At 37.1% G+C, this 26,711-nt stretch overlaps 3 protein-coding genes and 1 non-coding gene across 6 annotated transcripts; all 4 read left to right on the forward strand.

Annotated features, from left to right (window-relative positions):
• The first annotated feature begins 2,799 nt into the window (after positions 1–2,799).
• TRNAS-CGA lies at positions 2,800–2,881 on the forward strand. Its single transcript has one exon. It is a non-coding gene; the product is annotated as a tRNA-Ser (tRNA).
• Positions 2,882–2,921: 40 nt separating this feature from the next.
• LOC121260926 (protein THYLAKOID ASSEMBLY 8, chloroplastic) lies at positions 2,922–3,884 on the forward strand. Its single transcript, XM_041163013.1, has one exon. The coding sequence runs from the start codon at positions 3,055–3,057 to the stop codon at positions 3,769–3,771; it is 717 nt and encodes a 238-aa protein (XP_041018947.1). The 5' UTR covers positions 2,922–3,054; the 3' UTR covers positions 3,772–3,884.
• A 535-nt stretch (positions 3,885–4,419) lies between these two features.
• LOC121260212 (peroxisome biogenesis protein 2) lies at positions 4,420–9,009 on the forward strand. The gene is made up of 8 exons (XM_041162051.1): positions 4,420–4,796; positions 5,615–5,728; positions 5,873–6,026; positions 6,133–6,269; positions 6,405–6,505; positions 7,189–7,306; positions 8,183–8,349; positions 8,564–9,009. Exons 1-8 carry the CDS (start codon positions 4,641–4,643, stop codon positions 8,694–8,696), a joined length of 1,080 nt encoding a protein of 359 aa, XP_041017985.1. The 5' UTR covers positions 4,420–4,640; the 3' UTR covers positions 8,697–9,009.
• Positions 9,010–13,615: 4,606 nt separating this feature from the next.
• On the forward strand, positions 13,616–17,457 carry LOC121260303 (transcription factor bHLH68-like). Of its 3 annotated transcripts, none has more exons than XM_041162142.1 (9): positions 13,616–14,235; positions 14,550–14,871; positions 14,955–15,029; positions 15,290–15,355; positions 15,596–15,661; positions 15,824–15,883; positions 16,051–16,095; positions 16,391–16,438; positions 16,950–17,457. In XM_041162142.1, the coding sequence occupies exons 1-9, from the start codon at positions 14,096–14,098 to the stop codon at positions 17,085–17,087; spliced, it is 960 nt and encodes a 319-aa protein (XP_041018076.1). In that variant the 5' UTR covers positions 13,616–14,095; the 3' UTR covers positions 17,088–17,457. The 3 variants fall into 3 exon arrangements, with proteins under 3 accessions (XP_041018076.1, XP_041018064.1, XP_041018071.1); XM_041162130.1 differs by having other exon boundaries at positions 13,832–14,235; positions 14,955–15,080; positions 15,287–15,355; XM_041162137.1 differs by having other exon boundaries at positions 13,833–14,235; positions 15,287–15,355.
• The last annotated feature ends 9,254 nt before the right edge of the window (positions 17,458–26,711 follow it).

Genomic DNA, 26,711 nt, shown 5'->3' on the forward strand with positions numbered 1-26,711 from the left:
TAATTAATAATAAATATTGTTTTTTATTAATATATTCATAACGATTATCTAATAATTATTAAATAATTTTCAATCATTAGTGGGACCCACTTCTTTATTAAATTCTAAAAAGTAAAAACTATCCGATCATTTCATCTCACTATCTAAACACATATTTTTTTACAAATAATATAATCTTATATATTTTAACTCAAAAATCTCACTATTATTTAAAATATTTCATCTCATCTGTATAACTAAACAATGTATTACTTTTATAAAATTTATTTGTAATTGTAGCATTTTTTTTATCAGGCAATCGATTAATCTTGAAATTGGTATAGACCAATATTTCCGCTTAGATATCTAGCTAGCTAAGCGTGCAAAACCAAATAGTTTTCGAATCTTTAATTTGTTGCAAAGAGTGTCAAAAGGAGAAATGATTCCAGCCGGGTGTTGATCATGACTTGCAAAAGAACCAATTACTGCAAAGAAGTAGGCTTTCCACGTTGATGGAACTTATTGGAAGTGCTCGATCGGTATTGCTGATCAACAGAATGAGAATCTGTCGCGAAATATTTTGTACAAAAATGGCATAAACTGATGCTGTACGTATATATATAATATTGGGAGTAATTATTTTCACTTCGAGAATGAAGTATTTCTTTGACTAAAGTTGCATCTTAGAGCAATACTACGTGTACGTACCTACCTACCTACCTACCTAGCTAGCTCATTTAACTAGTACTGCATCACAACCTGCGACCATAATTGAGATTAGCCAGCTAAAAGTAAGGATATCAACATCAATTCGCTCAATCCATGTTTGCTTATATATATATATATATATATATATATATATATATAACGTACGTATTGATTGTTTTGCAATAGACTAATTAATCATCCGAAAAGACTGCATGCAACTACAAGATTAATCAACCTTGTCAAGTGGTCAGAATTTATCGGAGGAAATTTATCTGTATACTCCTTAATGCCCAACAGATACACACACACATGACGATGGGAAAGTAATCATAGCACACTGAGAATGCAAGTTATGGCATGTGCAGATCATGTGAGTCATAAAATTCATATCACTGTTCCAACGTCGATCAAGCTCATAACGCATATGTATCCAAATTAATAGCATTCGAGATATCTGAAACGTCCTGTCTCCTTCAATTCTAATGACCTAAATTAAACTGGCATGCAGGTGGCTTCATCAATGAATGAATTATATCGCATGCCGCATGCATGTAGGCAACCTAATTTTGTTTTGCGTACTACTGACAGATCGTTGGCTACTTATATAATGTTCCAAGTCAATCACACATGACACACACACACACACACACACACATAACTAGCTGCTGCTTGTTCTAAAATTCTTAATTATATTAATTAATTAGCTTAGATCACCATAACATATATATAATATATATATATATATATATATGGTTTATTCATTAAATCTTTGCAAATGATCTCGTTTACAGAATATTGTGTGATCTTAGAGTGGAATGGAAGATCGATGCTGACACCGTGCATGGGACAAGAAGATGAGGACCTTTCTTTTTATACTAATATTATTTGTTTATCCTTGACAGATCACAGACATACAGCATATATATATGGGAAAAGGTTGAAGACCCTTAATATAGTTCCTATTGTGCAACCAACTTTATCTCTATTACCTGATCGCCCTAAAAAATAAAGATAAAGTACTCCTTATCATGTTTTTCTGCAAACCAACAAAATGGAGCCCGATCGAGATGCCTCAACGTCCGTGCAAGCTGTACGAATAAGGGAAGAAAAATTACTGGGTTGAAGTTTAATTATGTAGTTATATATATATATTGCGGGGGAATCGTTTTAGCTGCCAGATCGAAAATGCCACTTGGGGAGCCGAAAGTTGATCAGCATCGAATTCTCATATATAGGATATTGATGATAAGCCGAAGAACAATCCACTTCATATATAGAATATTGAGCTATACCTAACACATGATCAGGGAATACATTGTTGCTAGTGCATGCATGGCTACCTTATCATGTACTTATATATGGGCCTAATTAAGTTCGTAGGGTTATCATTTTTCGAGAGAGAAAGAGACGATCGAAAGAATCAATCTATAAACTCAGACCGGGAATCCTCTTCAGACGGTTGAAATTCATCATCGTGTGATCCCACTCCCTGATCTATATTTTTATCATGAATTTCTCTATTTTAAGGACTTACTGTCATTCCAATGGGCAATCAACCCTACATCAAACATATCATCGAACATATATACCCTTAACATTATTACTCTTCTATATATATATGATCATAGTAATTCTATTATGGCCTGGCTTAGTTGGTTAATTCTATTTGCAAGACTCAAGTACTATATATATAGGAATTCATCATGTTTTAGAATAATTTAGTTAATCCAATTTGTTTTTTCCTACCATTTTTAAAACAAATAGCTATAATTTACCTAGAAATCGGGTGCCAATCACTATAAATTACAAACATGTCTTAATGTCATTCCGTGGAGCCAAGCTTACATCTTTGGAGGTCACGGGAAATCAAAAGTAAAGGTGGCGTAGGTGCGCGCGTTGCCATGGGATTGGGATTGGGATTGCAATATCCATATGGATCTTTCACAGACCCATGGCCATATGAGATCTCTAGTTTATTCAAATGTAAGCTCGTTAGATTTTGAGGCCCACGTAGGGTCTATCCATTTTATCCAAGGCCCATAACATAGTGTTCGCAAGCAGTAAGATTTTATGTGTTAAATATATTTATGTTATTTATGTTTAGAGAAATTCGTCGATATGTCCGAGTGGTTAAGGAGACAGACTCGAAATCTGTTGGGCTATGCCTGCGCAGGTTCGAATCCTGCTGTCGACGCAAACTTCCCTTTTGTTTTTTTGTTTTTTTGTTTTTTTTTCACCTTCTGTTTGGGCCTTTGGCAAAGAAAAGGACCAAATCGTCGGATTTGTCTCCAAACCCAAGACTTCTACCATCGGGTCATCCGTGAACCGTGTATCTCCTCCAATCCCTTCTTCGGTCACACATCATCCATGGCCTCCGCTCTGCACCAAAACCTCACCTCCCTCAAACTTCGCCATCCTCCAAAGCCCAGCCCTATCACCACTCCCAGACCCTCCACCTACATTCCCTTGCGTTGCGGACCGCGGTCCAACCGTGGGCCCCTCGTGAAAGGTCGGGTCCTGAGCATCGAAGCCATCAACGCCATCCAAGCAATCAAGCGTGCCCACAGTTCTTCAGACCCCACCGACCTCCCAAACCTCCTCTCCAAAACCCTCCCCCGCCTGATCAAGTCCGACCTCCTCGCCACCCTACGTGAGCTCCTGCGACAAGACCGCTGCGCCCTCGCTCTCCACGCGTTCTCGGCCTTCCGATCCGAATACCAACCCGATTTATCTCACTACGCCGACGTGGCATCGGCACTCGCCAGGAACGGGATGGCGGAAGACATCGACCGTTTGATCTGTGACATGGAGAAAGACTGCGGTGGTGCGCTCCAGTGCGATGACGACAAGGGCCTGATCAGGTTGATCAAGGCGGTGATTGGTGCTGACAGGAGGGAATCGACGGTCAGGATTTACAGGATGATGAAGCAGAGTAAGTGGAGTTACGGCTTTGAGGCGGATGAGTATGTGGTCAGGGTTTTGAGCAAAGGTTTGAGGAGGCTTGGCGAAGAGGGTTTGGCCGATGAGGTTAAAAGGGAATTTGCGAAGGTCTCCGGGGCCAATTTGGAGAATTCGAGGGTTTAAAGAAAATATATTTTTTTTAATTATTGTTTTAACTTTCTGGCATGAGTAAAAAGTTATATCGTCTCGAATCTTCGTCCATTTTTAAGATGTTATTTGATGAATAATAGATTTTAGAAAATTCATTATATCTATTTTCCAAATTATTCAGTCAAAACACTCTTAAATCTTCATATATGCTTATTGCCAAATGATATATAATTCATATAAAAAATTATCAATTTATAAACATTTACAGTTTTATATAAAATTTGTAAAATTAAACTTTTTAACAAAATAATATAATTATATTGATTGATTGTAAAATAAATTATAAAAAGGTTAAGAGCATTTCTGTCATTTTCAATTTTAGAGCAGTAATAAGATTGTATTTTTATTGCCAATTGTAAAAAACTTTTTCAGCTTATTTTATCGGAATATCACTTTAGACTCGTCATCAACCATCAGAAGTAAAAAGACCGGAGAATCCACCAGTGGATAATGGAAAATTAACCCAATTCAATTAATTTTTCTCATATAGCTACTTATTTTATGCACATATTTGTACTTTGATTAATTTATATTTTGAAAACCGGTAGATATTTTTTTAAAAAAATCATACATATTCATTTTCTGTATTCGTTGTAAATGTTTTAGAACATAATCAACGAAAGGGATTATTAAAAACTGAAAGGGAATAATAAAGACAACAAAAGATATTTCTCAATTGACCAAACGATCCTTTTATTCGTTAAGAAGTTACCACATCATTTCACTGCTACATTTGCAACTTGCCCCTGCTGTTCCCCTTCCAAACCGCCTTGTGAGTTGTGAAGACTGAAGGGAGACAGCAGAGTTGAGCATCCCAATCTCTCTCTCTCTCTCTCTGCGCCATGGACAAAGAAATCCTTGCAGCTCCATCGTCGTCGTCGTCTTCTTCAACAGCTTCAATGAGTAATACGAATCTTCCACCACCTGAAGACGCTTGGTTTGACCCTTACCAGAAATTGCTTCCTCATTGGCAGTCCCACTCTCACTCTTCTTACCAGGTCCTTCTTCCTCTTTTGCCCTTAACGCCAAATTATCGTTTCTCTTTGTAGCTTAATTTGTTTTCAATCGTGCTCTTCTTATTTTTCAACCCCTAACGTTTATTTCTTTTCATTGCAATTTAGGGTTTGCTTCGGCTTTACTCTGTTTTTATTATATCTCTCAGTATTTAATATTTATTGTTGATTTCAACGAGTGCCTCTACTTTAATTGGATATCTATAATATTTTTCAGGTCATAATTTCCGCAGTCGCTAGGTTTGTTTCGATGAGGGATAATTTTTTTTTTTTTGTTCCAAGGAAAACTTTTCCCGAAATTAGTTGAATCATTTTTAGTTTTTGTAGATCTTTTGTGAGTAACGGCAATTAAATATACATCAAATACTGGGCCCAACTAATAAAATTAGTTTCCTAATTAAGCAGATGGATACTTACTGTTTTCTTTCAGATTCTTTTGTGGTCTTTTGAAAAATGGATCCATTAAAAATATGAATTTGTTGTAGAGAAATATGTCACTGGAAAATAGTCATTGAAATAAATGGAGCTTTACAAAATTTCTGCCTAGAAGATTCGAGGAACTCTTTTCTGGAAAATAACCGAAAACTTCTAAATCTAATAAGTATTTGTGTGTGTGTGTGTTGGTAATTGATATATTTTATGTGAATTGATAACGTATTATTCTTATTTGCTTGTTTTCTTGACCACTGTTCAAATTTTCTCTTGTTAAGAATCCCATTGCATTTTTTGTTTATTTAATTATAATGGTGTTTTATTCCTCGGTTTTTTATATGTCAGTTTTACCTTCGGAATTCTTTTTGTAGTCAACAATTCCAATTTCAATCTCAAGAGTAAATCAAGTCGATGCAGCAAGACTCGATATAGAAATGTCAGCCATGTTGAAAGAGCAGCTGGTTAAGGTGTTCTCTTTGATGAAGGTACATCTTACAACTTATTTTGATATTCATCAAAGCAATTAGTAGCACAGACATAGCTATTGATGTTGACAAAGTCATTAGTAGTATAGATATGATACTGCTGTGGGATTATTTAAAACGTTTACTTCATTTTATTGGGATTAGCCAGGGATGTTATTTCAATATGAAGCAGAGCTTGATGCTTTCATTGAGTTTCTTATTTGGCGATTCTCAATTTGGGTAGATAAGCCTACTCCTGGAATTGCTCTAATGAATTTGAGGTATAGAGATGAACGTGCAATGGCGACAAGAGGAAAAGGTATGATGGTATATGACTAATATGAATATCCTATTACTCAGCCTTTTTCGCCTTTGTTTGACTTACATTTGGTACCTGTGCTTTTTGCGTGTCATTTTCCATACAGTTAGGACAGGTTTGGAAGGACCGGGACTCACCGTAGCTCAGAAGATTTGGTATTGTGTTGCTACTGTCGGTGGCCAATACATCTGGGCGCGCTTACAGTCATTCTCTGCTTTTCGTAGATGGGGTGATTCTGAGCAGGTACAGTTTTTGTCGGTCCATTTGCTCACCCTATCCCCACCTCCCCTGCCAAAAGCCAGTCTATTCCAGCTGTGCTTTCATCAAGGACGGAGGTGGATTGAACTTGACCTAATTTCGTCTCTGCATTTTCCTCAGAGGTCATTTGCACGGCGAGCGTGGATGTTAATACAACGTATAGAGGGATTACATAAAGCTGCTTCATTTGGCAACCTGCTCATATTTCTTTATACGGGAAGGTATGCTTTCAAGTCTCATGCCATTCTATTATTGGGTTTCATCTGAATCTGGTATATGGAAAGTGGTAGTAATCCTTTAATGGTTTAGGCATTTGAACTAAACACAAACTTTATTCAGAGCAAATGAAATCATTGAGTGGAACAAATGAACAGTGGAAAAATGATGTTAATATGAAAGGTAGAAATATTATTGAGTGGTGTTAGAATTTTGATCAAGTATTTAACTATGTGCTGATGAAGTACTTATCCAAAAAAATATGTGCTGATGAAGTAGATAGTTGATTGGTCAAATGTTTTGTTACTAATCAATTTGATGAAAAGGCTCAACATGCATGCCTAATGGTCTCTTAGAGCCTAAGCACAAAATGCAAAAGTGAGGCACGAACCTATGTGAAGTGAAGAGTGTGTTGAGAAGCATGACAATTAATAGTAATTCCACTGCAAATTCAACATTATTGCTATTCTGCATCTGCAACAAACAATCCGTTTATATTATATACAATATCAAATTCAACCACCCAAATAGTAAACATGTGATTCGAAGCATGGTTATGTTAGCAACTTGCTACCGGTTGGATATAAAAAAGAAAATAATGGTAATTTATGATAGTAATGATGATCCACTTGACCAACTTGCAGTTGTAACATATCTTCATACTTTGCAAAATGCTTTTCTGATGCAGGTACAGGAATCTTATTGAAAGAGCTTTGAGAGCTAGGCTCGTCTATGGGAACCCTAATATGAACCGAGCTGTTAGCTTTGAGTACATGAACCGGCAGTTAGTGTGGAATGAGTTCTCGGTAATTTTACCGTTCTTTATCAATTTTAGCAGTTTTAACTTTTTAAAACTGAGCACTTATTCCCCATAACCGAGAGGAAGCACTGAATTCAAAACAATAAGTTCAAGTCTGTGAGCTTTCTTTTAGGATTTACTTCAGTCAGTTGTAACTTGGTCTAAGTTCTTCTCTGTCCTAGGCAAAGAAACCTTGATCTGCTTCTTGCTCCAAATTGTGAATTTAGGAAGTCCTTGTATCTTGCTATTATTTTTCTGTATGAACCATCATCTGTCATCTGCATACCAGCATGCATCTTTAGTATGTATTTGCGTTGTTTTGGATTAACTAGGCCTTTTTAGGAACTTATTTCATGTGTGCTTGGCTACTGCCGATGGCTTCTAAATCATTGGTGAATAATCTCGTGACGGTGCTGGAATTACTTATTTTATTGTTTTCCTAAGTAGCGGGAGTTTTGCTACAAAAGGGAAAATATAGCTATAAATCCTGATCCATAGGTCGTAACATTTTATAAAGTATTTAGTGCGAGTAAAATGCACAGATTCTGGAATATCTGAAGCTATCCTTATCACATTAGTCGGACATGCATGCTTTCTTAGAGTTATTGAGATTATAGAAAGAGAGAAAACACTTTCAGATTGACTGATTCATTGCCTTGTTCATCCATTCCATGTGGTATCTAGTTCTTTCTTTTTCCTAGACTTCAATATTTCCACCTGTTCCAAAATTTATTACTGATCCTTTTATCCAAGCTGAAGAAACATTTTAGATATTTGGAATTCTTGTTTTCTCTCTGCCAGCTTCTTGAAGTACAAAGCTAAGCTATTCTTGTGGATATGATCCAGTTTGGAACTTACTCTTTTGGATCTTGGCTGGTGGCAGGAGATGCTGTTGCTGCTGCTTCCTCTTCTTAACTCATCGTCTGTAAGAAACTTTCTTCGCCCATTTTCTAAAGATAAATCTTCAAGCACTGCAGAGGATGACACTGCTTGCCCCATCTGTCTGGCCAGTCCAACCATTCCGTTTCTTGCTCTCCCTTGTCAGCACAGGTATTTCTTTTCTTCCCGTTATTGGAAATGATGGGCTGTAAATGCAAGCGAACTGGTATATTTTATTCATCGGTCTATGCAAATAATTAGGTGGTATTGCATAAGGCTACTCTTTGAAGATTTATAATGCCATTCAGGTGGTTATCAACAAAGAAGAGAAAAAAAAAAAAAGAAGAAGAAGAAGCTTAAACACTGTAATTTTTCTTGCTTGCAGATACTGTTATTACTGCCTTAGGACTCGGTGTGCTGCAGTTGCTTCATTTAGATGTTCCAGATGCAGTGAGCCGGTCACTGCTATGCAGCGGCATAGTGGCGTGAGCAATTTAATCGCAAAAAAAGATCATTAAATAGGGAGAATGAAATGGATTGAAACATTATTATAGATAGGGAATGTGTGTAAAATAATGCTGGAAAGAAATAGTACTTTTTTTTTAAATTTTTTTTTCCTCCCTATTAAATTATCATTGAAGAAATAAATTCCATGTAAAAGTATTATTCCACTATTAAGTGGGATGGTCCATTCTTTGTCATCTTTCCATTGTATTAAATATTCCGATGCCCCATTGTTTTCTTGGATTAATTTTTCTCCAAGGATCAGTTCATTCGGACGCCAAAACAGTTGCCCTTTCGGCAATGCCAAAGGATGATTATTGTGCTTAATTTTAGTGTTATTGGTACTTCGTTTGATGTTACGTTTCTATCATTGAATTGAGTCACTGCATGATAGCACGTGCCCTTTTTACTTTCTAAACCATCAATTTTACACCCATCGTGATCGCATGGATTTTGAATTTTTGTATCTGTTTTAACACCTTCTCTGTGGCTGCTCAGCTCTGCTTGTCTGCACATCTGCTTGGTTCTTTCTAATTCCTCTCCCAATGTTTTTTTTTTTTTTTAATTTTATTTAAGTTCTCTTCTTTAACGAATTAAAACGGCCAAGCACAAAGATAACATTCAATTGAAACATCAAGGTTATTGAGGAGCTAGCAAGTTAAGACGATCTTGAATTTCGCGTCTGTGCTTGTTTTGATTAGCGATTTCAGTTTCGTTTCAATTTGATACGAAGCACAAAGAAACAAAGTAATTAAAGTGCCTTCTTGTTAGCCGTACCATCTGTGATTGATATTATTCGATTATTATACAATAAAACAAGGACCATATATGGGCTGATCTTTATTTGCTAAGATTCTCTATCTAAAATTATAATTTATGTTAATCGAATCCAAGAACCGTGATTCTTTGTTCCTTACAAGCCGACGCCACATCTACTGTGCTGTAAATTCACATGCCTTTTACGGATACCTCGAAACAAATGGATGGTTTTAAACAAGCTGCTGGGTCGACATTAACATTATAATTAGGGTAAATTTAGCGTGCCGTTACCGCTGCAAGTGACCGCTAGTGTAAAGTTAGTATTTTTTTTTATCCAATTTTTTTATTTACATTTTTTTTTCATTTTTAAATATTTTTAAAAAATATAAAAAATATATCAATACATTAAAAATAATTATTTAATCATTAAGTAAAAAAAAAATTATTATTATTATTTTTTTACAAAGTGGTCAAATAGAGGTAAGTTTTGTGCGGCAAGGTAACTTTTTCCTTATAATTATAGACGCCAATTTAGACAGCTGGAGTAGGTTGCCATTAAGGTTTTGATCTACCAAAAGGACATATACGAGAAGAGTTAGTCTATCATACGTCCCCAAATGGGGATTACTCATGTAAGTTTATATAATTATATTAAAAAAAAATTAAAATTATAATAATATCTTTTTTAAAATAATATGTTTTTCTCTTTTATCCCTATTTATCAATGGGACTGTCTCTCACTCAGGACTATAAATTAAATTTTTCATTCGGGAGAAGCAGGCGTAATATTCCATACTCGTCGTAAAACTTTGATTTTCAAGATCAACACTTGTGGCTGACTGATTTTCTGATCATAGAATAAAGTAGTAAAAGTAGTGTAGCTGAGAACATTGCTAGCTTTCACTCCAACAAATTCATTCTAACGAACAATGTACATTAATAAGGCCGGAAGGCCGAATAAATTAGAACATCTTCAACTAAAAAAAAAAAATTCATTTTTTATCAAATCAATTGCGGAATAGTGATTATGAGAATAAAAATTTTCTTTTAACATATTCGAATAAATTGCGGGATACAAAAAAAAAAAAAAAAAAAAAAAAAGGGAAATATCTTAAATAGGAGTTCCCTGAAAAAGTTGTCCTAGCTTCCTCGTACACTAGAAGTAAAAATTGTTGTGATTAGGTATGATCAGAAAATAATTACGTGGTCAAATTGGAACCTGCATATATATCATGTAACACGTACGTACACTGACTGACCGTTGGTTGATACATATACATGATCATGGGCTTGCATGCAATACCTACGTACACCAAGTCATCGCGCGTACGTACTCATGTATATCTATGGATCCGTACGCCGTTTAAGTACTGGTCATGTTTTCCACTAAATTATTAAGAAGATTGATTTATTATTTGTTTTTCATTTACTTAATTATTTGAATATTGAATATTGTTAAGTCGATGACTTTGGTTTTTTAATGCAATAATAGAAATAAAAACCTAGCTAAAAGATTAAGCTGATGGATCAAATATAATATATATATATATATATATATATATATATATATATATATGGACCGAGCTTGCAATTAATGGATTTTAATCTAATTATAATCGCACCAAGAGATGATAATCACTAATCTATTAAAGCTAGCATTTTTAGTGTCCCTAGCTAGCTAGCTATTCAAGAAAAGAACTAAACAACACGGATCGATGATTAATAAATTTTGGCTCTAGTGGACCCGTGAAGCCATTCTTTCAAATGAATAATCAGCAAGATCGTGAAAATTTATTAAATAAATTATAAATAACTTCACCATAAAAAGATCTTGAAAATAATCATCAACCTTTTGTCAACATCCTTGAGAGTTTCCTAGCTAGCTAATCTTCCTAAGGAATCAAAGGATCGTTGCTAATTCATCTCTCTCTCCCTAATAATTAAGCTTTAAAATTCTTCGGAAATAAGGTTCTTCATCAGCTTCAATTCCAGTTTATTTTTGTAATTTTCGATCTTCAAGATTATTTGAACCTAAGAACGGACGGACCAGACCTACATTATATAATTTATATTAATGCACAAATGTTTTAAACTCCTATATGTATATATATATATATATGTATATGTATATATGTGTGTGTGTATATATATATATAGGAGTTATTATATACTTTGCATGAAGTCTCCCGAGTTAGATCTTGGCGCTTCAAGATAATAAATTCCTTTTGTGTTCTGACCCTTTATTTCAAATTAACCACCCCCCCCCCCCCCCCCCCCAAAAAAAAAAAAAAACCAAAATTAAGTTTGAAACTTTGAATTGTATGCATTATACATCATAGAGTAATGTTAGGTACAAGTCTCAAATAGACAAGTTCCATATAAGTCATTTGTAAAAAAGTGAGTCATACTAATAAATAATAGTTTTTTTACACTTTTTTTTAGGTGGTGTCTACTTTTTTACAAAAACTTATATGAGACTTGTCTATTTGAGACTTGTATAAATCATTTATCTACATGATGATATATAGGGCGCTAATTGATCTTATGATCAGCTTCCTGACCAGAGTTGTCAAAATCCCATATGCCAAAGACCAATAAATGTCTATATTTGCGTGAAATAATTTTTTTTATAAGTAATAAAATATTTTATTGAAACGAATGTAAAAGACGAAACTCATGTACACAGAAAGTATACAAAAAAAAATACCTAAATACATTCTAGAAAAAGGAAAGTGACATCAGAAAATTATGAACGAAAAGACCATTATTCCCTAAAACTGAAAACCAAGACGGTAAGGAATGAACAAAAAAATTCCAGATTTGTTCTAAAGAATGCTCTTTAACATTAAAATGTCATTCATTCATTTCCATCCAAATACACCACATAAGACAGGTAGGATCATCTTCCACACAGCGCCCACTTGAGAACCAATTAAATACTATAAGAAACAGGCGGCCTCCTTACGATATATACTATGGCAAAATAGAAAATATTTATATAATTTACCATTTACTATTAGAGAATTAATATACGCATAACACATTTTCACAACACATTTCACAACAAAGTTGTGAGATGAGGGTATTTTTGTAAAGTAATGTTACTTTTATAAAGTATTTTACAAAATTACCCCTCATTTAGGTGTCATTTGGATTCGAAGATGAGTTGAAATGAGTTGAGATGGGTTGTAAATAGTAGTAAGATGAGTTGTGAATAGTAATGAGATTTGTGAGTTAAAATTGCTGAATAATAGTAAATAATAGTGAGATGAATTGAGATAAATTGTAAATACAAACGAGGCCTTAACACATTCTTGCGAAAAATGTTGTATATAAATCATTTTCCTTACTATTACATGGATTTAAGTTTAAGAAAGTTTGTTTATGTTAATTTACATGATAAAGCTGGCGTGCAAACGCACATAGAGATCGAGAGTACTGTACGTATGTATGCTAATTTGTACTTATGTACTTACATCAGTTGACCCTCTACACAAAAGATCATCATTCCATCCTTGAACCTATATATGCATGATTTGGATTTAAAAATAAATATATATATATATATATAAGAGCAATTGCTTAAATATTTCAAGTTCTAATATTATATATGTTTTGGATTATTATATGCTATTCTGAATTTGAATCATGTAGGTACTGTTAATTAAGGAGCCCATCAGTGAATTAAGGAGCTGCCAGCTTTTTTAGTTTTTTGTATGCATTGATCTAGCTGTTACATGTCAATGCAACCATTATATATGAAGTAGACTTCGAGTTTGAACAGTAGATGAGATAAATTAATGTTAGAACAATAATTGAGTTATTAAATTAAATTTCTTAATAAATATTATATATAGGTTTTGAAATTATAAGCATAGTCAAATTAGTTAAATATCATATTCTAAATGCAAAATTTAACTTAGAGGAGTAGTACTAGTACGCATGAGATGGGACTTTTATTTCCAATATTGCAATATTAATTGCGTGCATTTAGTTTAGAATTCTCCAAACAGTACATGACTGTCATATGTCTACTTCATTCAGCCACTTGGATTTTGTATTTTTGTTTCTTTGAGAGAATCATTGCACCAGGATCAAATAAAGTAAGTGTATATAGATAGATATATATCTATCCTGCTACCTAAGAAAGGAAAAAAAAAAAAAAAAAAATACTATCATATTCTACGCCCCTACCCAACTATAACCCCAAAACAATCCAAAGGTACAACAAAATGTAAGGAAGTAAGCTCCAACATACCATTAATTTATGGCTGAAAACGCTGCCAACCAGCTTTCGTGTCCCACTTTAAAAAAGTAAAAAGCAGGAATAAAAAAAATACTAAATAAATGAAACGAGAAAATGGAAAAGAGAAGATCAAACATATATATGCAAGTTTTTGAACCCCACTTCTATAAAATTCTTTTAAGATCAAGACTTAAGTTTCTCCAACCTCATCAAGAAAGCAACAGAACTCTCAAATGCTTTTGCTAAGGCTTGTTTGGGTGCACATATAAGGAAAGATGGCAAAGTGAAGAGAGGGTAAAAGAGAAAAGGAAAGCAAAGGAAAGGGAAAGGATTTTGTTTTTTCTTTTTAGTTCTCTTGAAGGCATGAATTGAAGTGTTTACAGAGGGTCTTGATCAGAACTGCAACAAATGATGGCTGGAAACCCTAACTGGTGGAGCATGCATCCACCTTCTCTCCTTACTCAATATGCGCTTGCATCTTCTTCACTTCCTTTGAATCCTTTGGCAGACAACCAAGAGCCTCGACAGTCATGGAGCCAACTAATAATGTAAACCCCTCCTGATCTAGCTCTGCCTTTTGTCAAGTAGTATACATCTCTTATTGGCTTTCATATGGTTTTAGGATTTTTAATATATGAGTCATTATCATGTTTTCAAGTCTTTGTTAAACAAGATAAACTTCTGTTTCTCATGGGTTCTTGATCTAGAGCTCTTCTCATCTCTCTCTCTCTCTCTCTCTCTCTCTCTCTCTGTGCGTGTGCTTACTATTTGTTTCTTCTTCTTAGCTTCACTTGGGTTTTGATTTTTATACTGAAATGCGTTTGGGGACGGGTTTCATTTTCTTTATTGACTGTTTTTTCAGAGAAGGAATTTCGGCAGGAGATGACGATAGGTTTGGTCCGAGTCATTTTCAACATAGGAAGGTAGAAAATTGGGAGGGCCAAATCTTAAATCCATCTCTAAGGGTTCCTGTTCTTGATGTGATAAAGCAAGAGGCTTCCCAAAACAGCAACTTATACAGTCATGGAGAGGAAGAATTTCAGGCAGCTCGATCTGCTTGGTCACAAGTCATGCCAGTTTCTTCCCCTGGGTCATATGCCACTAGTTTCGGTAATAACTATATATATGACTTCTCTTATAACAAGATGAATAGCAGGAATCAACATCCAGATCATTCAACTGAGGTAAGAAAGATTTTTTTTTTTTTTTTTTTTAAGTTATACGCTTCCTGAACATATATTTCTGATCTGCTGCTCCCTTTGCCTAGAGTGCTAGCACAACCACTGGCGGGGTACATAAGAAGGCTAGGGTTCAGTCTTCTTCAAGCCAACCACCTCTAAAGGTAACCGAGAATCTCTCTCCGTGTGTCTGCTTGTGTTTATGTTCTTGCTGTGTGAGTGTGTCTTTCTTGATTGTCTATGTCTTTAAGCATGCATTATTCTTCTGCTAGTAAGTAGTAACCATCCATCGTCAGGAGGGAAAAAAAAGGAAGAAGAAAGATGGAAAGAAAGCAACACGGAATGATAATTGACAGCCCTAGTCCGAACTGGTTAAACAAAACAAAGTGATATTCTGGTTTTCCTTGTGTTAATTGTGAAGCAGGTGAGAAAGGAGAAGCTAGGAGATAGAATAACAGCCCTGCACCAGCTGGTTTCCCCATTTGGAAAGGTATTCCAAACCCGCTCCCCTTCACCCACTTACTGAGCTCAAAAAATTATCAAATGTTTTTCTCGTTCTTTTTTCCTTTCCAAAAAACTGACGGTAAATCAAGGTAAAGAGGAAAAAAAAAATGGCTCTTAATATTGCTAGCTAGCTACTTTATTCTTTTTTTTCTTTACGGATTCCCTTTTAGTAATAAAAAGATCATAAAGATGACTTGGAGTGTTGTGATGTGTTTCCCTTTTGCAGACTGACACTGCTTCTGTTTTGTTAGAAGCCATTGGCTATATCAGATTCCTTCTGGGTCAAATTGAGGTGATGTTCCTTCTACATATTATACTCTCTGCAAGAGACTTGTAATCAGTGATCACAGCATGCAGTTAAAGTTTTAATTATTCATGCTTTTTTCTAAACATTCTTTAGTCATGGAAGTCATAAATTATAATTTTATTCCTTTTTCTCCCCCCCTGAATGCAGGCCCTCAGCTCCCCTTACTTTGGTAACACATCAAACAACCTGCGCAACCAGCAGTACTGTGTAAGTACCCATATGTATATTCACCATTTCCCAAAGATTCAAAATCCTCTCTCTCTCTCTCTCTCTCTCTTAAATACAGACATACACACTCACGCACGCACAAAGAACCCACAGGTTTCCTGAAGCATAATCTCTAGATCTATAAATGACGAGAAAAATTGTTTTAGGTTCAAGGAGAAAGAAACTGCGTATTTCCCGAAGACCCCGGACAGGTATATATGCTTTATTGGATCCGTCACCTCCTTAAAAGCAAGTAGAGGAGGCTTTGCCATTGGAAAGCATCTTATGAACATAAATATTCATAAAGAAAAGCATTGAAACAACAAAACAAGGTTCTATGCTTTATATATATATATATATATATATATATATATATATATATATATAACTTAAATAAATTTTAAATAAAGTATAATTAATTTGTGACAGCCTAATTACTTTGGAATCGTGAATGGCTTGAGAAAAGATGGAAAATACTAATACTTTTCCCATTTTTGGCCCATCTAGTTGGTGAATGACGCCTGCCTGAAAAGAAAGGGATCAGCAGCTAACCAGGTATATATATATATTCTTTCATTTTTATACAAGTATTTTCCTTATAAAAGATGTTTCTCGAAAAAGCTCCACCTTAATTCGTTTGACTTAGTACGTACGTACTTATTCATTGAAAAATTATTTAGCATGTATAAAAATCATTATTATCATAACCATCATTGCTATTATTAGTATATATATATATATATATATATATATATATATATATATATATATATATATATCGTAGTGATTGCAAGGAACTTTCGCATAAATTAGTGATGAAGATATATATATATATATATATGTGTGTGTGTGTGTGTCATGTGTGTGTGTGTGTGTGTGTGTATATATATATATATATATATAACTTTAAGTCCTGAATCTTTATTTATTTATTTACAAAATATAATGCTTTTTAAACATAAAAAGATGAGGTGGATTGATCACAATTAATTAGATCATGGTATATATCTGCACGCTTCCCATGCAATATTCTTATATATAATTTTAACGATATATCTTATATCAGGATTCCAAAGATAAGCCGAAGGAGGACCTAAGGAGTAGAGGGTTGTGCTTGGTTCCTGTGTCTTGCACTCAGCATGTTGGTAGTGACAATGGTGCTGATTACTGGGCTCCGGCTTTCGGCAGTGGTTTTGAGAGTTAAGCAATTAAGCATGCATGGCATATGATATATATATGTTGCTGGAGCTTACATTAATATGCATGCATGATCTCATGGAATGCTATAACATCATGAGCAGTCAGTCTACAGTAAGCCAAGGCTGAGTGCTCATAATGCTATGCATTGATCGATCTAGATCATTCAAAGCGTTATTATAATTAATTAATTAACACTTCGACCCATTCTTAGCAGTTTGATCAGTAAGTACGTACGTTCTAGATCTCTAATTTCAGTTAATTATTATTAGTAGTTTGTATCTTATTTTTCCTTCAAGCCATAATATCTGATGCAAAGCTAGCTGCTTCTAATTCGTGTATGCGAAGTTCTCAAATATTAATGGTATTTTAATTAATTGTGGGAAGAATGTTCTGATCTCGATCTCTATGATATCTCTCTCACTGATCGAGCTTCATCATTTTTTATAATTTCTTGTCATTTTTCTTTTTTTTTTTTATCAGTCCATCCGGTCTCTGTTGAAATATTTTTGCCAATCGAGGTAAATAACGTCAGAATTTGGGTAGTGATAGGGTTACTATCGCCTATTACTATCCATCTACTATTTAAGTAAATTTTAAGTTTTTTTTTTATTATTTTCTTTTAAATATTTTGTTAACATCTTTAATCATTAAAAAAATTTAAAAAAATATATAATTTTATTAATACTCACTTATTTAATTATCAAGTAAAAAAAATTAAAAAAAATCAAATAAAAAATAATAGATAAGTAATAGTAAAATAATAACTCATCATTATTCTCAAAATTTATATATCTAACAGATCCAATCTGTCACATCAATATAAGGTAAAAACGTACTATCATAAGGTAATTAGATAATGATCATAAACTGATCAACAGCTAGCTAGCAAGCGGTAGTTAATACAAGAAATGCTTTGTACAATCCTGAAATAAATAAGTCCCGCTGTTAAAAACGTACGTGGACTCTACTTTAAAAAAGTAATTATTTTTTTTAATAAAAAATTTACGTGAGTTTGTCTATTAATTTAAGTTTGTAGCTAATATTATTCAATTAATATAATTTATAAAAATTTTAATTTAAAAGTAATTTGTTCGTGACTGGATTGGTTAATTTATTCCTGTAAAATAAACAACCACCATGCATGCAGGCTAGAAATGATATATAGGATGATGAGATAATTTCTTCTCACATTATTGAATTATTGAAAAATACCTATTATATACACGTAGTACTAATGATATTGACCATTATTTAATAAGCTTTTTTTAGAGTCATAATTAATATTTAAGTAATTAATATATAGATGTCGATCATCGACCAGATCATGAAAAATTAACGGTCATAATTTAATTGGATATATATATATATATTGCTACGTACTCGATCGATGACTAGGCGCTTCATCAATATTAATTGTTTAAGCGCAATATAATTAATTAATTAAGTGTCTTAATTAAATGTCTCAAGCGTAAGTTTGTCGATCATGAGGATTGCTTAATTCGCAATCTGTGGCGCCTCCAATCCCCCTTATAAAAATACAGAGGGATCGAGACGTCAGGATGGTGACGACACGGTCACACATCCCAACGAAGTGCCAGTGTGTGTACATGCAACAGTGTTCAAATAAAATAACGCAGCGGATAGTCAACTAAGTACCAGAATTTATTTACAATCAAACATCAGTAAAGGTTTAAATAGCAGTTATACAGTCATCCATAAAATAATTTACAATAGTTTTAAATGTACAAACTAGTGATCTCAGATCACTCCTCAGGCAGAGCCGTCTCCTCAGGCTCGCCCTCCTCCTCCTCATCAGCATCAAAATCTGCGATACCACAAAATGGTCTCCCAGGTAAGTATAACCCAAACAACAACGTAATATAAAATGCATTGAATGCAACTAACATGCATGCACATGAAAACATGCATTTTTCCACAAAACATCATTTTCCCCGAAAATGATAAATTTCCAACACACACCAAAATCCCATTTTGGTCCAAATTATCCGTAAAACATTTTCCCAGAAAATGATTTACCCAAAAAATCAACTCGCACTATTTTCCCAGAAAATAGTGCATTAATCCCAAATGCACCATGCATTATTTCCATATGCACCATGGTCTCCCCTATGGACCATCCGCACGTCCTGGTTTCGCAGCGGTGCTCAGTTCCGCGCCCAGCGCGTACATGGCCAAGCACTCATACTACGCAACGAGCGATGCCCAGTTCCGCGCCCAGCGCGTACGTGGCCAGACATCCTCTAGTCCCCGCCAGCAGAAGGACCACGGAGTCGGCACGAGACCATCTCGTCCGATCCCATTGTCGCCCGGCGACAATCCAGGGAACGTTACTCAGTATATTCCGCTCCCGAGTAACCAGAGGAGCTCCACCGAGTTAATGCCCCATCTCGGCTTGGGGTCGTGATACACACGCAACAAAAATATTCTCACATAAAATCATAGCTTTTCAAAGCACATGAACATGAATGCAATACACGAAAACCCAGTTTCTTTTACAAACATGATCATGCATGAAATAATGAAATGCACATGTACCAACACAATATCCAAACCAACAAATCCAACCAACCCATCAACAACAAACATCCAATTCAACCAAATCAACCAAACAACTCCAATCACAAATCCATCCGACCCCCGAACTCCTCGGACTCAGTCTGGCATGCCAAAAACACAGTGAAATGGGTTAGTGCAAAAATACATTTAAATTACGAAAGTTCTTTGGAGAAATACTTACAGTGCAATATAATAATTTTTCGAGGATCACGAAGTTGAAAAAGGCGACGTTTGAGCAACACCACAGTGTAAAATACACTGTGGCCGTGGGTCACAAATACCAACTTTTCAACGAGGACAAACGAAGACCCAAGATTGATAGGGTAGGGCCTAAGGAGGTCGGTGAAGCTAGTGGTGGTGGTGGTTTGCCGTGGGTGGCGGCGCAAGGGGTGGTTTTAGGCCAAAAATGTGCAAATCGGAGATGGACTTGGTGGGGCTTCACCGGTGACGGATCGGAGCTGGGGTTGGGTCCAATGGGTTGCCAAGAGGCCGGGGATGAAGTGGTAGGAAGATGGCGGCCAATGGCGGTGCGACGGCGGCGCAATGGCGGAAAGTGTGCCGCGGCGTCGTGGGTTTCGTGGAGGCTAACGGCGGCACGAACGGCGGTGATATTGGTGGGGTAGGACGGCCGGCGGCTGGGGAATCTAATGGGCTGGGCGGTGTCGACCACCGCCGGCGGACGGCGGCGCTGGGAGGGGACGATGGAAACGGGCGGAGGAGAGGAGAGAGAGAGATCGCGCGGGAGAGGATAAAACCGAAGGAAAAATAAGGAGAAAAAGAAAAAAGGGAGGAAAAGAAAAGGAGATGAAAGAAAAAGAGGGAAAAAGAAATGAGGTCCAATCCTCATAACTTGGGTCACAAAAATGATCCAACGGAAACAATTTTAAAACCACAAGTTAAATAAAATAATTTAAACGTAATGGTAAAGTCAAATTGAAATAATTAAATCCCACGGTAATTAATTTAAATATTAAAAGCAATTTAAATGCATAACAATAAATAAATATTAAGAAAGCATATAAAAATAATTTTCACCAAATAAAAATCATAGAAATAAACTCACTAAAAATCCAACCAATTTAAAATAAGAGAAATTATTTTAATTACATAAAAATAATTCCTTCAGTAAAAATACACTAAAATACGGGGTGTTACATCCTTCCCCCCTTAAAAAAATTTCGTCCACGAAATTGGCAAGGTCAAATATTGCACCAAGACAAGATCAAGATTCAACCAAGAGAATACTTAGAACATACCGTCAAAATCAATCAAACAAGTATGGATATTGCTCCCTCATGTCGGCCTCTCTCTCCCAAGAGAAATCTTGAGCCAACGGATCACCCCATGCCACTTTCACCATAGGTATTACCTTGGACCTTAACTCTTGCTCTTTCCAATCTACGATCTGGGTCGGGGCAACTTCATAAGTAAGGTTGGGCCGCAGTTGAATGCGTTCGGGATCCACAAAACGTGGCTCTTGCTGACCAAAACTCTTCTTCAATGAGGACACATGAAACACGTCATGAACATCTCCAAAATAATCTGGCAAGGCAACTCTATAAGCAACAAGCCCAACCTTCTCTATGATCTGAAAAGGGCCAATATATCTTGGACTAAGCTTTCCTTTCTTACCAAAGCGCTTAACGCCTTTCATAGGAGAGACTTTAAGATAAACCCAATCTCCTTCTTCAAAGGATAAGTCTCTTCTTCTTGTATCTGCGTAACTTTTCTGGCGACTTTGCGCTTCAGCCATCTTCTTCCTGATAAACTGAACTTGATCCTTCATTTCTTGAATTAACTCAGGCCCAAGCAATTTGTTCTCGCCAACTTCATCCCAACATAAAGGCGATCTGCACTTCCGTCCATATAAGGCTTCATACGGGGCCATCTGAATGGAGGAATGAAAACTGTTATTATAAGAGAACTCAATAAGTGGTAAGTGATTCTCCCAACTTCCCTGGAATTCCATGACACAAGACCGCAACATATCCTCCAGAGTCTGAATAGTACGCTCTGATTGGCCGTCCGTTTGGGGGTGATACGCCGAACTAAACTTCAATTTAGTGCCTAATGCCGCCTGCAAACTCTTCCAGAAATGGGACGTGAATCGCGGGTCCCGATCTGACACAATACTCTTGGGTATTCCATGCAAACGCACTATCTCCTTGACATATAACCGAGTCAACTTACCCAACGAGTCAGTATTATTAACAGGCAAGAAATGGGCACTCTTGGTCAACCGATCCACAATCACCCAAATGGAGTTCTTCCCACTAGGAGTCCTCGGCAACCCTACCACAAAATCCATAGAAATGTCATCCCACTTCCATTCCGGAATAGGGAGAGGTTAGAGTCTACCAGCAGGTCTCTGATGTTCAGCCTTCACCTGCCGGCATGTGTCACATTTCTCAATAAACAGGGCGATGTCCGACTTCATTCCTTCCCACCAGAAATTCTTCTTTAAATCCCTATACATCTTTGTGCTTCCTGGATGAACCGAATAAGGAGCTGCATGAGCTTCTGCTAAAATTCGCTCTTTAAATTCAGAATCTCGGAGAATCACTCTACGATCCCGAAACCGAAGAATGCCATCCTTATCCAAGCTGTAATGCAAGGGTCCTCTAGACTTTCTGACTCTTTTCCTGATAGCCAACAGATTAGGGTCCTTTCTTTGGAGAGTCTTTAATTCATCAAAATCCACTACTCGGACATCCAAGACTGAAGATAATAATTCTTCTTGCTGTGAACTCTCGATAAGAAGTCTCCTCATTCCACAAAGGAGAGAGTCCACATCTGAAGATTCCGCTTCATCCACTTGTTGTGACTTCCTACTCAAGGCATCAGCGACTAAATTTGCCTTTCCTGGATGATACTTGATTTCACACTGATAGTCGCTAATTAGCTCTAACCACCGTCTCTGCCTCATATTTAGATTCTTCTGAGTAAACAGATGCTTCAAGCTCTTGTGATCAGTATAAACTTCACAGGCTTCGCCATACAGATAATGCCGCCAGATCTTAAGCGCAAAAATTATTGCCGCCAACTCCAAATCATACGTGGGATAATTCCTTTCATGAATCTTCAGCTGACGAGATGCATAAGCAACAACCCGTCCCTCTTGCATAAGAACGCATCCCAACCCGAATTTGGATGCATCACTGAAAATCACAAATGGCTTGTGTGGCTCCGGGAAGTGCCAAAATAGGTGCCGTTGTCAATCTTCTCTTCAACTCTTGAAAACTTCTCTCACATTTGTCAGACCATACAAACTCAGTATTCTTCCTAGTCAAGGTAGTGAGAGGTCCTAATAGTCGAGAAAAACCTTCCACAAATCTTCGATAGTAACCGGCAAGTCCCAAGAAACTTCGTATCTCACGAACTGTCGAAGGGCGAGGCCACGACAAAACAGCTTCTACTTTACTAGGATCTACAGCCACCCCTTCTTGAGAAATCACATGTCCAAGAAACTTAACTTCTTCTAACCAGAATTCACACTTGCTCAACTTAGCGTACAATTGATGTTCTCTTAATTTCCCAAGTGCCAGGCGAAGGTGACAAGCATGCTCTTCCAAATCTCGAGAATAAATCAAAATGTCGTCGAGAAACACCACCACAAAAGAATCCAAGAAAGGCCGAAACACCCTATTCATTAAATCCATAAAAGCAGCAGGGGCATTAGCTAACCCAAAAGACATCACCTTAAATTCATAATGCCCATACCTCGTCCTGAAAGCAGTCTTGGGCACGTCCTTATCTCTTATTCTCAACTGATAGTACCCTGACATCAAATCAATCTTCGAAAAGATAGCCGCTCCCTGAAGTTGGTCAAACAAATCATCAATTCTTGGTAGAGGATACTTGTTCTTAATAGTCACTTTGTTAAGCTCCCGATAATCTATACACATTCGGAGAGTACCATCTTTCTTCTTGACAAACAACACGGGCGCTCCCCACGGTGAAGTACTAGGCTGAATAAATCCCTTGTCGACCAGTTCTTGCAATTGAGTCTTCAACTCTTTTAATTCAGCCGGTGCCATGCGATAAGGTGCTTTATGCACAGGAGCCGCACCAGGTTCCAAATCAATAACAAATTCCATATCGCGAACAGGAGGCAATCCAGGCAAATCATCTACAAACACATCAGGAAACTCGCCCACAACTGGAATATCTACTAACGACTTCTTCTCAGATGGCGTAGACTCAACTTGGACCAAAAAAGCATCTGCTCCACGAGCTATATCTCTCCTAGCTTGAATTGCTGATATAATTGTTGGTTTTGCCTTCAACTTACTTCCCGCGAATTCCACATAATCATCATCCGAGAGTTGAAAACCAATTACCCGACTTCTACAATCAATATTTGCTGAATATCGATATAGCCAGTCCATTCCCAAAATTATATCAAATCCCAGCAACTTGAATACAATCAAATCTGCATCCAGTGTCCTCCCTCCAAAATCCAAAGGACAGCCCAAAGTAACTTTAGAGCACCACACCATCTCACCATTTGGAAGTGCCACTACTAGAGTTTGCGATACAGGCTCCGTGACCAGATTACACATCCGTGCAAAAGTGGCAGACACAAAAGATCGAGACGCCCCAGAATCAAACAAAGTACATGCATAGAAATCATATAGGCGAACTCTACCTGAAGCAAACACATCCACCAGACAATCCCAAATAATCCAACCATAACAAATATTAAATCAAATTAAAAAATGATTAAATGCATACCAGTAATAACCCCAGCATCGTGGGTCTCTGGAGCTCCGTAATCCACATCACCAGGGGTCACTGCATAAACCCGAGCTTGTACTAACTGTCTCTGGTTGCCCCTTCCACCTCGTCGACCTCCTCGCGCTCCTCGCGCTTCTTGCCCTCCTTGAACTTGACCAGGACACTCCCGAGCAAAGTGACCCGGCTGGCCACATCTAAAACACTGAATTCCTCTCTGGCCACACTCACCCTCATGGGCTCTATTGCACCTGTTACAAACTGGAGCTCGACCTCCAGCACGAACACCGGTGGTCGTCTGCGGACGGGCACTAGTCCTTTGCACGAACTTATGAGGCGACCCAGAACTACTCCCTTCGCCAAGGTAACTCCGCCTTTTCTGACCCGGAGGGGAACCTGCTCCAAAACTGTTTTCCCGTTCTGCAATGCTGGCTAAATCCACTAACTCTTGGAAGTCCTTAATCCGAAGGCAGGCCACTTGTTTACGTACCTCATGGCGCAAACCCTCCAGGAAGCGCTCGACCCGCAACTCCTCCGTAGTAATGAGGTGAGGAGCGAACCGTCCAAGCTCCATAAACTTTCTTGCATATTGCTCCACAGTCATGCCACCTTGGACCAAATTATTGAACTCCTGAGCCTTTTGCCTTCTCACTGAAGCAGGAAAGAACCGGTCATCGAACTCTTTCTTGAAACGCTGCCAAGACACAGCAGCCAAGGAACCCAACTCCATTTCTAATAATGTCCGCTTGGTCTCCCACCAATTTGCCGCTTCACCTTGCAGCATATAACTTCCATATAATACCATCTGAGCCTCCGTGCATCCACAAACTTCAAATGTTCTTTCCAAATCTTGAATCCACCTCCTAGCTCGCATTGGGTCCTCCTCCCCAGTGAAGGCAGGGGTCCTATGCGTTAGGAAGCGCTCATAGGGACACCCCACTTGGGCTCCTCTACTTGAATCTCCCTACGGCGGTCGGAAATTCTGTTGAAGAAATTCTGTCATTCTATTTAATGCTCTTGCCATAGCATAATTTCCATCACCTCTAGGTAACTCATCTTCAGGCACCTCAGCTTGACTTCTTGGTCTCACTATAATCCTGTCATAGAACATTCTCCAACCCCGCTTAAATCCAGATAATTTATACTCAACCAAAAAAATAAACAATAATTAAAGCGATAAATAAAATAATTTAAATAACAACAATTAACATAAAATGACATAGTAACAAACTCATAATATAAAATAAATAACTTAACTTACATCACTTTTAAAAAATATTTTTATTAAAATAATAATAATAAAATAATTTTCTGGTACTATCCTAAAGGACATGTGGTTTTACCCAGAGCCGAACTGCTCTGATACCACCTGTGGCGCCCCCAATCCCCCTTATAAAAATACACAGGGATCGAGACGCCAGGATGGTGACGACACGGTCACACATCCCAACGAAGTGCCAGTGTGTGTACATGCAACAGTGTTCAAATAAAATAACGCAGCGGATAGTCAACTAAGTACCAGAATTTATTTACAATCAAACATCAGTAAAGGTTTAAATAGCAGTTATACAGTCATCCATAAAATAATTTACAATAGTTTTAAATGTACAAACGAGTGATCCCAGATCACTCCTCAGGCGGAGCCGTCTCCTCAGGCTCGCCCTTCTCCTCCTCATCAGCATCAAAATCTGCGATACCACAAAATGGTCTCGCAGGTAAGTATAACCCAAACAACAACGTAATATAAAATGCATTGAATGCAACTAACATGCATGCACATGAAAACATGCATTTTTCCACAAAACATCATTTTCTCCGAAAATGATAAATTTCCAACACACACCAAAATCCCATTTTGGTCCAAATTATCCGTAAAACATTTTCCCAGAAAATGATTTACCCAAAAAATCAACTCGCACTATTTTCCCAGAAAATAGTGCATTAATCCCAAATGCACCATGCATTATTTCCATATGCACCATGGTCTCCCCTATGGACCATCCGCACGTCCTGGCTTCGCAGCGGTGCTCAGTTCCGCGCCCAGCGCGTACATGGCCAAGCACTCACACTACGCAACGAGCGATGCCCAGTTCCGCGCCCAGCGCGTACGTGGCCAGACATCCTCTAGTCCCCGCCAGCAGAAGGACCACGGAGTCGGCACGAGACCATCTCGTCCGATCCCATTGTCGCCCGGCGACAATCCAGGGGACGTTACTCAGTATATTCCACTCCCGAGTAACCAGAGGAGCTCCACCGAGTTAATGCCCCATCTCGGCTTGGGGTCGTGATACACACGCACCAAAAATATTCTCACATA

This window comes from Juglans microcarpa x Juglans regia, chromosome 1D (assembly GCF_004785595.1).
Source record: "Juglans microcarpa x Juglans regia isolate MS1-56 chromosome 1D, Jm3101_v1.0, whole genome shotgun sequence".
Taxonomy (NCBI): Eukaryota; Viridiplantae; Streptophyta; class Magnoliopsida; order Fagales; family Juglandaceae; genus Juglans; species Juglans microcarpa x Juglans regia.

Coding starts and splice junctions, on each gene's coding strand:
- LOC121260926 (XM_041163013.1), top strand. CDS start 3,055: ATGGCCTCCGCTCTGCACCAAAACCTCACCTCCCTCAAACTTCGCCAT.
- LOC121260303 (XM_041162130.1), top strand. CDS start 14,096: ATGATGGCTGGAAACCCTAACTGGTGGAGCATGCATCCACCTTCTCTC. Junction 14,872..14,954: donor ATCCAGATCATTCAACTGAG/GTAAGAAAGATT, acceptor CCCTTTGCCTAG/AGTGCTAGCACAACCACTGG. Junction 15,081..15,286: donor TGTGTTTATGTTCTTGCTGT/GTGAGTGTGTCT, acceptor TTAATTGTGAAG/CAGGTGAGAAAGGAGAAGCT.
- LOC121260212 (XM_041162051.1), top strand. CDS start 4,641: ATGGACAAAGAAATCCTTGCAGCTCCATCGTCGTCGTCGTCTTCTTCA. Junction 5,729..5,872: donor AGGTGTTCTCTTTGATGAAG/GTACATCTTACA, acceptor TATTGGGATTAG/CCAGGGATGTTATTTCAATA. Junction 8,350..8,563: donor GCTCTCCCTTGTCAGCACAG/GTATTTCTTTTC, acceptor TCTTGCTTGCAG/ATACTGTTATTACTGCCTTA.